The sequence below is a fragment of the Balaenoptera ricei genome, chromosome 13 (genome assembly GCF_028023285.1).
Source record: "Balaenoptera ricei isolate mBalRic1 chromosome 13, mBalRic1.hap2, whole genome shotgun sequence".
Classification (NCBI taxonomy): domain Eukaryota; kingdom Metazoa; phylum Chordata; class Mammalia; order Artiodactyla; family Balaenopteridae; genus Balaenoptera; species Balaenoptera ricei.
The window spans coordinates 71,077,664-71,094,391 of record NC_082651.1 but is presented as its reverse complement, the minus strand read 5'-3'; the positions used below and the strand labels follow the sequence as shown (position 1 = coordinate 71,094,391).

Sequence of the window (16,728 nt, the reverse complement as noted above, 5' to 3'; positions counted from 1 at the left end):
TGTATGTACGTGTGTGTGTGTGTCAAGTTTACTTGGGAAAATATCCCAACATAAATTCAGCTCACTTATTGAGGTGTTCTGTTTGTCTGTGTCTTTTTTGGATAAGAGACACAAAATGAAGATAACTGAATGATAATCTTCCTGCTCTCAAAAGTGTTTACAAACTTGACCTGACCATGATGCCTGAGTGTAGGGCTGCACAAGTTTATAGAGGCTATGGATGCAAATGTTTGGAAGAGAGTGTTGACAATGTAGAAAATACACCCAGGAGGACAGGTTTAGGTACTGAGATGATCTAGACAGGAGGAGAAAAGGATAAGGAACCGTGATGTACCAAAGGAGAGCAATAGAGTCAGCAGTCAATTATCCTAGGGCATGATGTCACGAGGATGGTAATTCCTTGCAGTTCATCCACTATTTTCTATGTAAATGTACGACATGTTCTCTAGCTAGCTTTAAAAATAGAATTGTCAATGTCTTATGAGACAGAGAAAGTAGAGTCTGCCCTGGAATTAAGGGATAAACCTAGATGACATTTCAAGGTTCCCTTCCTACACCAATAAAAAAACACAAAATAAAACACCAGCATTACTCAACAGACCTGGTTACAATAAGAGTGAATTAAAATGCAGAAACATAATGCCATTCCTTACACAAACAACAGCTAGGCAAGCTATTTGATACTGCTCTAAGACAGTATGTGGTCAGCTGAAGCAAGATGATAAATGTAAATCCTTTTCATAAATCAAAGTATAAGCTCACAAATTCTCGATACACATTGCTTCAAGAGGGGCTGCTCTGATGAAATTGAAAATGTCTCCTCCATATGTGCAGGTTCAGACTTTGTAACATTTAAAGAAAATGTTCTAAAAGATAAAGTTGGCATGTAAAAAGCATGGGCAGAGGAATCAGTAATGATCAGAGCAAAACAATTCTAGAAAGCATCTTAATTTTCATATGGCTCATTTGCATTTGAAACACTGAGGATCCCTATTCCTCTGGTACAAAAACGTGTACCTATTAAATTACTTTCCACTTGAAAGAACTAAATGTTTGGAAGATGATCGAATTTTAACTGGAAAACTTGTTTTCTTCCATCAGGTGTGGGGGAGATGTGCCTTCCTGGTATGAGAGGCAACAGTTGATTCTAATAGCAGAACAAGACAAAAATAGGAAAGTAAATTGAAAATAATTCCTATTGGTACAGTTTAATTTAAAGGTGGTAAAACAAAAAGGATACATATGGTGCAAAGATGTCAAGAGACATCAATTTTAAAAATTAAACAGGGTTACTTTTTCCAAAAATTGTGATTCTCTGATACTTGAAAATTAGTTTCTATGATTTATTCTAGGATTCTCAGAGATGTACTATGATTTATTTCAATAAACTCATTTATGAGTATCTAGTCAGCGTTTAAAAGATAGATGTCCACCAGCTATTAAACAATAATTCCAAGAGTCTACATTCTACCCATCTCAAATTTTTAATTTTGGATATTAATTTTAGGATATTGGCAGAACAGCAAAGATTTAAAACCTCTTTACTATCAACTTAAAACAACATTTAGTCTCAGGGAAATTGCTGGTTATCCACTCAGAGATACAGAAACTAAGATCTAGGTAGAAATTTGAACTTACAAAGTGAAACCACCCTGTATGAAAAGATCTTTCTGAATTTTTAGTTTATTTTCTGATATGGTAAAATGTCTAGGAAAGAGGTGTGCGCTCAGAAAGAAAACCAGAACTTGAAAGACATCCCTGTCTTTCTCTTGGCCTTGCTCCCTATGGACTTCACCTGGTGGAGGGAGGCGGTTAGGCACGGTCTCGTGGTGAGGGCTCTGGTGGGGCTAGCACGTAGGGACGGGCAGGATGCAGATGGCTAAGCACGGAGAACATGACATCGTCTTTGTAAATGACATTCTCTAGGTGCATGCTGCTCTTGGTGTTTCTTTTCCTTCTGTTGTCTTGGGTCTTTGGGAAGGCCTTCTGTAAAGTCCCTGATCTGTATCAGCTGGGCCACAAAGTATTAAAGAACGGGTAGCACAGCTGTGAACTGGAGACTTAAAGGGAGAGCAGCATCTCCACCCACCTGGAGGTGAGCGTGGTGGAAAGTGGATCCGGGGCCGAGATGCAGGATGGAGCAGGGCCGCCACCCACCCTCCCAGGACAAAGCTGGGGAAGCTGGTGAGATGTTTTTGAGGGGACAGTGTTTTTACACAAAATTCACACTGTATTTCAAATTGCTGCCTCAGACTTGTTTGAACAAACGCTAATTTTTCGGTTATTTAAGTAAACTGTATCGGGCTTAACTTGCAAACATGTAACTTGAACAGTTAAAGGTAAAATGACCTATGTAATACAAATTTGGATTTTTATTTTGGATAAAGATTTTGGATACTCAGACGTCATCTTAACATTTCATCTTATTGATTAGTTTGATCTTTCTCTCCCAACAAACTTCTGTTTTAACTGTTGAAAGAGACCACTTTCTTCCTTTATGGTAAAGATGCTAATGAGAAGATAAATGAACAAAAAAGTAGATCAGAGGTGGAGGATTAAGCAAACGCAAAATGTGACAATTGTCAGTTTCTGAAAAATGGAAAATTACCATCTTGGCTTATTAATAAGCAATGTTCACCTACTTATTTATTTGGATAATATCTATTAAGTACCTTTGATGTAACAGATATTGTTTTAGGTGCTGGGGATACAGGTGAGTGGAAAAAAATCCAAACTCAAAGGAACCTACTTTCATGGAGTTTATGTTTTAACTTCAAAGTTTTGCAAGTAAATGGTAGTTGCCTAATAAGCTACAGAATCAGTGTTCGTCTTTATATTCACTGTATTATTCTACAATATTGGCACATTTTAGGACAGGATTTGGTTCTCAGATATCTGAGTTTCAGCTCTTTGTATCTGCCCAGAGCTTGTCCTTGGCTTCCAGGAAAAGCCTAGGAAAGGCAGACTAAGGTGCCTGCCACGGGTGAAAAGACAGAAGAGTCAAGTTTCCTTTACTGGGCATCTGGAGGCTACAGAAGGTACCGGGATTCTTCCATAATGCTGGTCAAGCTCAGTTCTGCTGTAATCGGGGCTTACTTGTTTGAAACTGTTGTGTTTTGGGTACATGACCTGGCAGGGGGGATATCGATTCAGTGTAAGAAAAGAATTGTGCAATAACTTAAGTGTATTTGGAATAAGATTTTGCAACAATCTGTATATTTTCATAGTTTTATGGTTTCATGACATCAATCACCAATATTTATTAGACAAACAAATACAACTAAACCAGTGCAAAGAGAAGATCTTGGTGCCCGCCAAGTCTCACTTTGAAAGGTAGAGAAGGAAAATAAAGAATCATTTTTACAGCACTTTAACTTTTGAATGGAGGTACCTGCTGACATCTTCTGTTTCTTCCTTCATTACATGCTTTTCTTTTAATTTGGTCCTCTTGAAAAGGATCAAAGTAGGGGCTCTCCAGGAGTTGGGCACAGGTTAACCTGTCATCTGGATTCATCCTCAGACACTCCTATGGAAGACGGGAAGAGCAAAGAAGATATTAAAAGAGGAGCCTCTTTTGTTACTGTGCCCCAAAACTCTGAATAATAACTTGGTAGAGCAAATATGAGTTTAGAAAATCTTCAAGTTTGTATATTATCCAGTACTTGGAACTTGTTAATAACTGGAATTGCTCTTCTTTTGCCCTTTCAAAGTCTTTTGAGGGTAGATTTGATGAACATTCAATGTCTCAAGGGGGGTAAATGTATGTCAGGTGTGTTTCACCAGTGACATTGATTTATCACTTGTCAAAGCAAATAGTTTGGGGGCTTCCCTGGTGGCGCAGTGGTTGAGAATCTGCCTGCCAATGCAGGCGACACGGGTTCGAGCCCTGGTCTGGGAAGATCCCACATGGCGTGGAGCAACTAGGCCCGTGAGCCACAATTACTGAGCCTGCGCGTCTGGAGCCTGTGCTCCGCAACAAGAGAGGCCGCAATAGTGAAGAGGCCCGCGCACCGCAATGAAGAGTGGCCCCTGCTCGCTGCAACTGGAGAGAGCCCTCGCACAGAAACGAAGACCCAACACAGCCAAAAATAAATATAAAAATAAATAAATAAATAAAAGATAAAAAAAAAAAAAAGCAAATAGTTTGTAGGGCTCCACAAAATGTGGTCCCTATGCCAGCTACATCAGCATCACCTGAGAATTTGCTAGAAATACAAATTCTTTGGTCCAACCCCAGGCCTACTGAATCAAAAGCACTGGGGGTGGGGCCCAGCAATCTGTGTTTAACAAGCCTTCAGGGTGAATCTAATACCTGTTCAAGTTTGAAAAGCCACCTGAGAATGGATTGGGCTTACAGGGATTGACCTACCCTCCATCAACCCCTCGGGGGTTTTGCTAAATTGCAGGTGGGTCAGAACAGCCTGTCCAGAACAAGGTTGGAGAATTAGACTTCCAGGACAGGGCCTGCAGAGTGCTGGGTTAGGGCAAGTCAGAGCAGTGAGACAGGTAGAAGGCAGGTGAGGTCCAGTGGAGCAGTGGTCAGGGCAGTCTGAGAGTTCAGAGGTGTCAGCCTCCGAGTCTCAGGAGGACTCATACTGAAGGAATCCAGCACCCTGGATAGCACCTGGGTAGTGACCAGCACTAGCACAAAGGCTGGTCTACAAAGTTGACTCTAGGTCATCCAGATGGCTCTACTTTCTAGATCAGAAGAGTTTCAAACTGGGCTGCTTATCATAATCACCTAGGGGGAGGCTTAAAGATACAAATTCCAAGGTCCTATTCATAGAGATTCTGCTTCTGTAAATCTGAGGTTATTTATTGGAATGTATATTTTTAAAAAGCTCATTCTGATGAGTAGTTATTCTGATCAGTGGTATGGAAGTCATTGCTATAAATATAACTTAATTGGTTGTTAAAGATAGATACTCATACTAGTATCTCCATCCCTATACCACTAAAGGCTTTCAGCGTCCACACTGAATGGAAGAGGCACACTTTCTAGCATGGCCTCAGTTGGCCAAGCATGAATGGCATACTGGTCATAGATGAGTTTCTTCTGCTTTTTATTAGAATTTGTCCTTTGTTTAAGTATCTCTTTTGGCCCTGGTACAGGGGCTATATTTGGTGTCTGCATGGTTCTGATTTTGCCTGATCTTCTACTGATTTTTTAAAAAAGCAATTTAAAATTTTAGTTAACCCAGTGTATCCAAAATGTTATCAGTTCAACATGTACTATTTTAAAAACTATTAATGAAATATTTTATATTCTTTTTTAAAGTAATTTTCATAGAAATATAGTACATCTCAATTCTAATCAGCCATATTTCAAGTGCTCAATAGTAACACGTAACTAGTGGCTACCATATTGGGCAGCACAGTTCTTTTTATTTTTAAAATTTTTATTTTATTTATATATCTATTTTTAACATCTTTATTGGAGTATAATTGCTTTACAATGGTGTGTTAGTTTCTGCTTTATAACAAAGTGAATACTTTGTTAGACAGGTATTGTAATAATCCTCTCTGACAGAAGCTATACATATACATATATCCCCATATCTCTTCCCTCTACAGCACAATTCTTGATCTTCAAACTTAAGGAGTACATTTATCCTCATAAATTTCCATAGTCTTGAATATACTGACTTAACAGTCAAATTTCCTAACGAATGCAGAAGAAGTATGGTCTTCAACACGGCAGACCTTAATTATACTCTTTCATCTTCTACTAATTTTAATGGATATGTTAGAAAGATTACTGTTTAAACCACTGATGTTCCTTTAACTGTAATTATTTTACAGTTCCTTAACTGTTTCAATGACTACATTTTTACCTTGGCATTATTTGCCCTACTGTCCACCCCTCCCAGAGTTACCAGCTTCAATCATTATGACTTGCAGTCAATAATGGTTATAATTGATGCTTAGGTACCTTCATGAAATTCAAAGCCACAGGATGAACATCTGAGAACTTTTCTTCAAGAGTTTCCTGAAAAACAAAGTAAAGCATTTCAATGTTACCTAACCACAAAGTAATGGATATTTTAAATATATTAGCATTAAGAATACTTTGGAGAAAGATCCCCTAGTAGGTTAGATTTTGATTTTTTAAAATCATAATTTTACACTACTGTGTAGTGTAATGGGAAAAACTGAAGCTATTAACTTCACAGTGTTTTGCAATTAGTGTTCGGTAAATGTTCGTGCTAAATGTCCCCTTCTGAAATCCTACAACAGTACCCTAATATCTACTTATAGGGATGCCTGATCTACTTACAGGGATGCTTTGAGCATTAATGAAAATACACTGAGCTGCATAATTAAGAGCACTACAGAAAGCAGCAGAATGATGAACACAAAATTCAGAATAGTAAGGGGGGAAGGGAATGGGATTGAGGAAGAGTACATGGGGAGGGGGAAGCTTCCAAGTTAATGGCAATATTCTCCTTCCTTAACTAGGCAGCAGGTACATGTGAATTTGTTGTATTTTAGTCTTTAAATCAAACATGTTATATAAGTAATCTTTTGTAATTCAACCTCTAGACTTGTAATTCAACTTTTAACCTTTTATTATATTTGTTAAAAGTCTTAACAAATATAATAATAAAGAAATCCAGTACATAAATCAAGGTAATATACGAGATAAATTTAAGATGAACAGGGTGTTTAGAGAAGTTGGGACCACCTGAAGCTGATGGTTCACAGGTGCCATAAATCATGACCTGGCTTTGCAGACTCTCCCCACCTCCAACACAGCTGGAGCGTGGCACATGCTTCCCCTGACCGTCCTTTCATTCTATAGGCAGAATCTAGATCATGCAGAGTTTTAAAGATCATAGCCCAGACTTAGGTAACACAGACAGGAAATCAATGACTACAGAGAGTAAGAGGGTCAAGTAGTCATTGGTAGATTCCCAAAGAAAGGCAAAGACCACAGGAAGAGTACAGAGGTGATCATTGTGGTTTACAGTTTTGATTTGGATACAATGAGGATCATTTTGTGGAATGACCTTCCATGTGGAAATATATGTTGTGAAGAAATAGTTTCTATTGATTTGAGCTTTGTTTCAGAAGCTAAAAAAATAGAGAATGCATTTTTTTTCAAAATAGAGACAACTATGGTAAGTACTATTTATGAGAAAATAATTATTTCATAATTATTTCAGGGCAAGGTACCGGAGTGTTTTGATTAAAAGGATCACGGTATTTATGAAGGAACTAAGTATACTTTCACTTCAAATTTAAAATTGAATTAATCTTTGAATAGATAGGGCAAGTAAACTTTTAAAGCATTCTCCTAGTTCATTTTATGTAGTTTTTACATAGTTTTTTTGACCTGTGTCAGTGTGTTGTAAGGAAAACAGGAGCCCAAAGCACAAACATTAAAAAAGAAACAACTACCCCTATAAAGAAAGTAGCAAAACAAATAACAAAACACCAGAATCGAGCAATTTACCATATCTTCTGGTTCAGGAATACTGATGCCATGGAAAAATTGGTTACTTTTAAAGATAGATTGATGTCTTGGGATTAGTTTTCCTGTAAAATACAAACCACATAACTCATGATAAATTTACTAAAAATAACATAATGCTTAAATGGTTAACTTCTGAGGTCCAGACGTTAAAGAAATACTGAGCCTGACCATTCCCTCCAGATTTAGGAGGAATGGGTCACTGCAAAAACATACCTTCTCAGGTAAGGTCAATGTTCCCAAGGAACTCTCTTTGCCACACATGGTTTGGTCTGCCATTCAGCCGCCACCAAAAGAGGAGGTAAGCAAGTGGTCTGGAAGGCTTTACACGTATGATCCCATTTAATCTCATAACCATCTCACCATCGTTGCTATTTTTCATTTATACTTTCTCAGTCAGAGAATGAGGCTCAGAGGTTTGATCAGCTGTCTAAAGTCACACGGTCATTAGGTGACAGACCCAGGATTCAGACTCAGGTCTGTCTAACATCTGCCTAATGTAAATTTCCACAATCCTTGTAGGAAATCAATTAAACAGCATAAGCTTCAGGTGTGGCCTGTAGTGAGCCTCTACCCCACATTTTTCATGCTGCGGAATTCTCCAGCAGAATGTGTTGGGACCACACAGGGGATTGCATCAGGCCAGACAGCAGTAGTTCCCTTGCCCAGCAGCCACGCTGCCAGGAGAGCCGATGGGAAGGGATTAATAAATACCCATCACTTTGTCTGCATCCGTGCTGCTGGCGTAAAGCTGCAGCTAATCTTTTGGGTTATGTTCTCTTCCAACCAGGTGGAAGTAGACAAGTGCTGAGGACGCTGCATCGTGATGAAAGGTCACGAAAGAGAGCATTTGAGTCCATTCTTATTCTGCACTTAACTAGTTGTAGGACTTTAGGCCACTCATGGAAGCTCCCAGAGCCTCAGTTTCCTCACTGGCAAAAACAGGCACAATGAAAAATGTTATAATGTCCTTAATGGGCTTTTCTTAAGACTGAAAGAGATGGTGTGTGTGAAAGTAATTTGTAAATTCTTAAGTATAAAGAAGCAGATTTGAGGAGTTGCAACAGAGGCTGTAGAGCCTGCAAAACCTAAAATATTTACCATTTGGCCCTTTATAGAAAAAGTTTGCTCACCCCTGCGCTAGAGGAAAGGGGAAAAATCCTCTTTTACAGAGGATAGAAAGTGCATTTGAGTAAATCTCTTTAGAGTAAGCTCTATGCAGCTGACTCATACCCTTAGCCCTATCTTGGGCTGATAAGGAAAGTAAATGTATAGTTTATTCCACGGCTAATTGACTTGACTTGGAAAGGCATCTGAAAACTCCTCACTGACAAAAGTTATGGCTCTACACATTGAGAAAAGGGTTGGGCTTTGGCTACAACCCAGAACAGCCATCCCGAGTAGCACTTTGGAGACGAAAGAAAGGTCTTATTGTTCATTACAGTGACATACCACTACTATAACACTATAGCAACTCTGTAAGCCATAAAATGCAACTTATACCCAGTGTTCTGATTATCAGATACAGTTGGTCCACATCTGATTTTCCAGGCCAGAGTGGCTGGCCTGTCAGGAGCTCTGCAAAAACGCAACCGGTAGCCCATATGTCGACTGAAGAACCATAGTGGGTATCTCCCACAAGAAGTTCAGGAGCTTGGTACCATCTTGTAGCAACATAATCAGTGTAGGCATCTCCTGGAACTGCAAATGCATCAGTCAAATCAGGTGGGTCACATTCTCCCAAGAGGGGAACTGCTCCCAAGAGCAGTCAGGCATTCAGATCAGCTTTAGTAATTCTCAGAAGCCACGATACTCCTAACAGTTCATGCAGTGAGGCACTAATCGAGCAAACAGTGCTCAGATAGTAAATTCACCTTCCCCGTACTATATATAAAATAGATAAGCAATATACTGTCCAGAACAGGGAATTACACCCGTTATCTTGTAATAACCTATAATGGAGTATAATCTGCAAAAATACTGAATCCCTATACTGTACACCTGAAACTAACATAATATTGTAAATCAACTATATACTTCAATTTTAAAAAGTTCAACTTCCAAAGGTACCTTAGCTAGTTAACATCTATATAATCCCAAAAAGAGAGGACCAGGGCGAGGGGGTAGGGAGAATTTCTACAGTGTAACTTCAAGTATAAACCAGCTTCCCAATGCATTGTCAAGTCACTTGTGTCTGGGTCCTATCAGGATATTGATTATGTGTATGCCCCCCGTGCAGTGTGTCTATTGTTAATGCATCTTTTTGCCTGCTGCACAGCTCTAGATTCAAGGAGACATCATTATTTGTCCCCCTTTCCCTTGGTTCCTCCCTCTCTGGGATGACTTCTTTTTTCTCAGCACTGTCTCTGAATCCTCTCTGTCATTTTCTGTTTACTCTCCTAGTCTCATCAGCTCCATGAAGTTTTTCCCAACCACTCTAGACCACATTAATATCCCCCTCCAGGGAACCATCTGCCCTTTCGCTTTAGTACTTTATTGCCAGTCATCTTGTATTATTCTTTTGTTTCTTTTACTTCAGATTATAAGTGCATGAAGACCAGAAATGCATCTTGTAGTTCTTTTCCTTTCCTAAGGGGCAAAGTACAAAAATGTGACATCCAATAAATTGTAGTTGATTGGATGGAGGTGAAGTGTGAACTGATGTACTGACTAAAAGGTTACAGTGAAATTTCCCTTTTTGAATAATAACAATATAACCATCAGCATACATTCAGTATCTAAAGTAAGAATTTAAACTGTATCATTTCATAATCATCTGAATTGGATAAGTTAGTAAAAAATTGCTACTTACTCAGAATTCGTGCAAACCCAAAGTCACAGATCTTGATTATTCCTTGCTTAGTTATTAGAATATTTTCAGGTTTTACATCTCTGTGAATACACTGTAAGAAAATAGTTAATTATTTCCCCAAGTCATCAAGACAACGAAGCATAATGAACATTTAACTATTCGTTTAAATGATAAACAAAGCCTGTGAGATAAACACAAATATGGTTTTCCTTCATTTTTCTAAAAACTTAAATTGCCATTTTTTTCATTTGTAAATCTTATCATACCAAAAGAAAAAAAAAGTTGCTATATTAGGAAAGAAATTAAAATAATTATTGGATAGGAAAACTGAAAAACATTTTTTTGAGAGGGGAGTATCATATAATTATTTTTTCCACTTTTTACTGAGCCCTATTTAAACAGTAAGAGGTAAAACCCTGAATGAGACAACAAGGTCCTACTGAATAGCACAGAGAACTATATTTAATATCCTATGATAAACCATAATGGAAAAGGATATAAAAAAAGAATATATATATGTATAACAGAGTCACTCTGTTGTACAGCAGTAATTAACACAACCTTGTAAATCAATATGAGGTAACCCTGGGGCTTCCCTGGGGGCGCAGTGGTTAGGAATCCGCCTGCCAATGCAGGGGACACTGGTTCGTGCCCCGGTCCGGGAAGATCCCACATGCCGCGGAGCAACTAGGCCCGTGCGCCACAATTACTGAGCCTGCGCGTCTGGAGCCTCTGCTTCGCAACAAGAGAGGCCGCGACAGTGAAAAGGCCTGCGCACCGCGATGAGGAGTGGCCCCCCGCTCGCCACAACTAGAGGAAGCCCTTGCACAGAAACGAAGACCCAACGCAGCCAAAAATAAATAAATAAATAAATAAATAAATAAATAAATAAATAAATAAATAAATAAAAATGAGGTAACCCTGAACGAGGTAACATTCCGAGTGCTTCTAATAAGAACGGCTGCCCCCCAAGAATCACAATGCAGGTTGCACAAATATTGCAGATTTGGGAAACTGTAAAAACATTTGAATGACAGCAAAAACAAAATTCATTAGAGTGACCATCTTATTTATCATCCAGCTCTATTAAGGATGTGTGAAAGGGAGTTCTATTAATTACTACACGAGGACAACAGCCCACAACTGTCCTGGTCAAGCTGGGATGTAACGGTCACCTATTAACAAGAGATACCAAATATTCGGCCTCAGGGGATGAGTATCCCCAACTAATCTGCAACCATTAACAGCTTTCTTGAAACGTGACCACATGATGCTGTTGGAGTTGCCCCTGGGAGAGCGGGTCACCACCGGGAGGCATTCTCCCCTCAGAGTCCTCTATGTGTGGAGACCTTACAGCTTGCTGCAACACCCCAGGACCCTGAGTGAAGCAGGTGCTCCTTCCTGGATGTGAGAGGGCTAAGCTGGGGGTGTGGATGAAGGTGGGCTGAGTGAGCCCCACTCACTATTAGTCCAGAAATGGCTATTCCATGCTGTGGATGCCGCAGGAGAAAACAACTCAGACCCTATTCTTCAGAACTGTAGCTTTCCAGGTTACCCTCCCTCCAAACAAGCACATAGATAAAAACAATGTTGCTCTTCTTGTACAACTCAGCCCTCATGCGGAGCTCTGAACTTTTCAGAGCACTTCCACATGAATTAGTTCATCCTTGCAACAATCCTGTGATTGCAGGTGGCTACCCACGGTCTCCGGATTAAGTACCACAACAATCAGCTCTTTCTGCCTCACTTCTCTGTTGTGCTGTCAGTCTCTTGAAGTATTCTTGTCAAATTGACAATTTTGAAATAATTTTTTTTTTTGCTTCTATAATAGCTATCTAAAAAGAGAAAATGTTGAACCCTAAATTCATTTTGGGTCACAAAAACGGCACTGGTACTAGAAGCTTGTTTGTATTGTCTCAATTACTCTCAACTGTCTCATAATTTGTACAACCAGCAGTTAGAAGAAACCTTTTAAGGCCTCTTAAAAGTCCTAAGGCCTTAGATATTAATTTTTAAAAATACATTGTTATAATATAAGCCAACATAGTTTTCATCCTGCCTTTTAAAGCAACACATTTATGAAAACTGGATTAACACTTTGCATCATATTCACCTATAATAATTAGTGATTTAATAAGAATAGGTTATATCCCTCAGGTGAGTTTGCATCAGATTCTAAAATTTCTGTACTATATGTGTCATTACCAAGTAAATGGACTTACATTGATACCTGTCTATTGGCCTATTTAAATATGCAAATCCATGTGAAATTTACAGCTACTTATCTTCCAACCAAAACATACAAAGGCAAATGAAGTATTGATATGTCCCAAAGAATCTGAAAAAATGTTTAGTGTAATACAGGTAAGAGAAGCTACAAATAAAGAAAGATAGATGGCGTATTATATAATAGAAGAAGGAAAAAGAGAGTAAAAATCACTGGAACAGTAAGAAGCAGAGTATGGAGAACAGAAGATGCTTAGACATACAGCATTCACCTTCTCCGCTGCAAAGCTGCACTCAGTGCAAACTCTGTAATGCCTCTCGCAATCAGCTTATTTTCCACCTAAGAGCAATAACTTGCAAGTCAGTGTAACCAAAACACTTTGATAAACTTGGGTATCATACACAGCTTTTAGCAAACATTGCTTAAACTGGGTTATTGCAGCTGATGTGCAATCTCATTTTTATAATCTCAAAAGCCAGCAAGGAGAGGTATCCACGGTATTTTAAACCTGACCCTTAATTTTAGGAATCATCTCCGGAAGCTTCCCTACTAGAAGTTGCTTCTTTATGTAGCCTGAATGGACATCTGAGAAGGTTGTTCTTTGAGTCTTATGGATGGATACTCATAATGAGAGAGGAAAGAAACCTCCTCCTTGACAACTAAGTCATTGATATCAACAAGACGATGATGGATGTTACAGCCAGACATACTCGTATTTTGGAAGTCACTGTAATTTTGTCATTTTGACATGAAGTTCTTTTTTTTTTTTTTGGCCGTGCCGTGTGGCTTGCAGGATCTTAGTTCCCCGACCAAGGATCAAACCCGGGTCCACGGCAGTGAAAGCGCAGAGTCCTAACCACTGGACCTCCAGGGAATTCCCAGACATGAAGTTGTTTTTCTCTAATCGATATGTCAAATATATAAAAATTCATGAGTTCACAATGATGCTAAGTGGTCACTTTAGTTACCTCAATCTAGCCATATTATAGGGTAAAAAAAGAACAAAATGAGTAGGTATTTTCATAAGTCCAGTGCTTCTCAAAATTTAATGTGCACATGAATCACCTGGAGATCTTGTTAAAATGCAGATTCTGAGTCAGATCTGAATGGGCCTGAGATTCTGCCTTTCTAATGAGCTCTCAGGTGATCTCTACAAACCACACTTTGAGTAGCAAGGCCTTAATCCCTTACTACTGTAACCTTCCTTTCTTGGTAGGATCACCACTCTGGAGATAAAAAGGTAGTCATGGTCACCACAGGTTGAAAGCTGGGAATCTTTAACAACACCAATTGGGTCAGACTGCCTTTTCTATTCTTTGAGAGTATCATGAGGGTTCCTTTAAAATAAGGAGAGCATAAAGGTTTTAGATGTAGTATTGTAACAACTTATATATGATTTAGATTTTTTTTCCTTTGTATGCATTTTAGACAATAGGTTTGTTAAAAGAAAAAAAAGATACACAAAAGCTTACCATAGCATAAGAAAATGGGATAACCAGAGTTCAGAAGTAATTTCCACGTTGGAGGAAGAAATTTTGTCTGAAAAATTATCTATTTTTAATAAAGGCCATAGATTATAAACTGGAGGTTTTCAGTATTTCAAAGTTTAAGGTACAGAACATGTTGTTCCAAGCAGAGAAAGAAATGGTGGCAGTTGCATTGAGCTACAATAATGTTTGGGTCCACTGGAAATAGGAAGTCGTAATCAGGTAGGTAAGTTGATTGACTGACCCACTCATTCATTCATTCATTCATTCCTTCATCCAGTTATTCAATAAATGTTTCCTGAGCATCTTTTATGTGAAAAGATCCATGCTAGGCTAAAGCGATACAAAGGTAAATCAGCCACAGACATTGTATTCAAGCTTATAATCAGTACACAGGAAAATGTCTGATTATATAGGGAAAATGTACAACACTTATGGTAAAAAAAATTTTTAAAAAATCATTTTAATTACCCATAAAACTCTAGCAACAAGCTTAGGTGAACTTGAATACCTCTCAGAGCATGGTGAAAAGCAACAGAGATGTGGATTCAATTCAGCATCATCTTTAGTAATTATTTGAAAGTACAATCTGCATCATGAAAAACAGGTTTATGTATCTTGTGGACAATATCCCTCTATACTCTATCAATAGAAAATAAAAGCTTCTGACTTATCCTAACAAAACAAACAAAAAAAACTTCACTGACTTTCTTAAAGCTAAAGGAAGCTTTCCCTAAGTATTGCAATTTCGTTCCATGATCTTGTACTTTTTTTCAGCAATCCTAGACTACTATGATAGATATTCTGCTGGCATCAAAATTGACCATATGGTAGTCTGTATCCTTGCCTCAACACTGCCTCCGTGTAGGCACGAACGCAAAAGGTCTAGAGTTATTTTTTTAAAAACTATCATTATAGCAAAAGCACCCAAGAGCCTACTTAAAGAAGCTCCCACTGGCCTAAGATGTGAACATCAGAGAGAACAATTATTGCAAAGGATTGAAACACATCAAATACATAAAATCCATTCGTTTATAGTGATACCCTACACCTCCCCAAAACCCTTCACTGTTCACTCTTGGAGGCTGCTAACACCCCAGCCCATCACTCTTGAGTACTGACAAATAAAGGGAATAATCACATATTTATCTTACTGTACTTTACAGTAGCCAGAGTCCATGATGGTAAATTCTTCTCCATAGAATTCCAATTAACAAATGCAGAAGGAATAATAGAATTAGAAAATCACCACCTTTTAACCCTAATGAAATCCTGGAGAGAGGTAATAATTATCTATGAATGGTAAAACGAAATAAAAGATTGACAGGGAAAGTGATAATGGAGGGGATCAAATGAACACCTCCTGAACCCACTAATCTATTTTAAGACAATCAAAAGTGGGAAAGACTTTATATATGCCTCATGATGCTGATGCAATAAGAAGTGTACAGCACTATATGTGAAGCACTCCTGTCTAAAAAACTGAACCTGAGTATGATCAAGCCTCTGGATATAAACACCAATTGATAGCAAATACAGGTGAAAGAACAAGTTAAGTAACACATAGGAAGCAATCGGCCAAAATGATTTCTATAACACAGGAGTAGTCAAAGTGTGGCTCTAGGACCAGCAGCTTCAGTATCAACTAGGAAACTGTTAGAAATGCCAGTTCTCAGGTCCTATCCAACACCTACGGAATCAGAAACTCTGGGAATGGGCCCAGCAAAATGTGTCTTAACAAGACCTCCTGGTGATTTTGATGCATGCTCAAGTTTGATACCCATGGCTGTAAAAAATTAATGATGGGGGAAAAAAAGGTAGGGGAAGGGGGACTGTTACAGAATAAAAGACTTAAGAGACATTAAAAAAAAAACAAAATCAAGTGCCATGGAGGGTTACACTACTGATATCCTGAAAACTTATTTTAATCCAATTTAAAAATAATTATAGGAATCAGTATTGTGGCAAAAAGAAACATTAAGTTTATACAAACTTTTAATTCATAAGGAATGAGTAATTCGATTCTTACAGAAATTGGAAAAGGGCCATGAATAATGCATTACTTTTCCTCATATTCTGTAACTTTCTTTTGTTTTGCTCTTTTGGTTCTTATTTTCCCTCTGTCATTAGCTCTTCAAATAGACCCCTGAGCTAAGTAGAAGAAAAGAGTCATCATGAAGAAATCAGCAAATACGTTAGAAAATGTTACTTACGTTATGTCTATGACAGAAGTTAAGAGCTTGAAGTGTTTGCCATAACACACTTTTGATCACTCCATCAGCAAGTCTGGGGGAAAAAACAAAAAAGGAAATGAAAACTCCTAAGGTAGGGTTTCAGGAGCAGAACTGGGAATAGAAATGGGATGGGCGGGGCTTGTCATGGCCAAAGGATGCAGTGCAAAGGGAGTCTTGGAAATTTTTTTTTTTTTTAACGTTTTAACGAAAATTGCTTTACTACTTTTTCTTTATGGTTATATAATTTTTGCCTTGTAATTTGAAATTTTTACATCTGTAAAAATGATCCATGCTTATCATGAAAATTCCAACAATATAGAAAAGTAAAGAAATAAAAAGTGTTGACTCAACTCTTGCTAGCTCAAAATAATTGCTGTAACTTATAGTGACTGTCCCTTTGGGAATCTCTGTTTCTCTCCCTCTCTCTCCCTCTCTCTGCAGTTACCTTTTAATATTAAATAAATACATCCATATGGTTCAATATTTTTAAAGTT

At 38.2% G+C, this 16,728-nt stretch overlaps 1 protein-coding gene across 1 annotated transcript in view; it reads right to left on the bottom strand.

Moving 5' to 3' along the window:
- Nucleotides 1-1,045: 1,045 nt before the first annotated feature.
- The window catches only part of CDKL4 (cyclin dependent kinase like 4), a 47,363-nt gene continuing 31,680 nt past the window's right edge, over nucleotides 1,046-16,728 (bottom strand). Inside the window, exons 4-10 of the mRNA XM_059942894.1 lie at nucleotides 16,214-16,286; nucleotides 10,287-10,377; nucleotides 8,978-9,175; nucleotides 7,457-7,539; nucleotides 5,933-5,989; nucleotides 3,392-3,526; nucleotides 1,046-1,147 (exon numbers count right to left, since the gene is read on the bottom strand). Coding sequence (XP_059798877.1) covers nucleotides 1,046-1,147; nucleotides 3,392-3,526; nucleotides 5,933-5,989; nucleotides 7,457-7,539; nucleotides 8,978-9,175; nucleotides 10,287-10,377; nucleotides 16,214-16,286 — 739 coding nt within the window. The remainder of the gene's footprint in view (nucleotides 1,148-3,391; nucleotides 3,527-5,932; nucleotides 5,990-7,456; nucleotides 7,540-8,977; nucleotides 9,176-10,286; nucleotides 10,378-16,213; nucleotides 16,287-16,728) is intronic.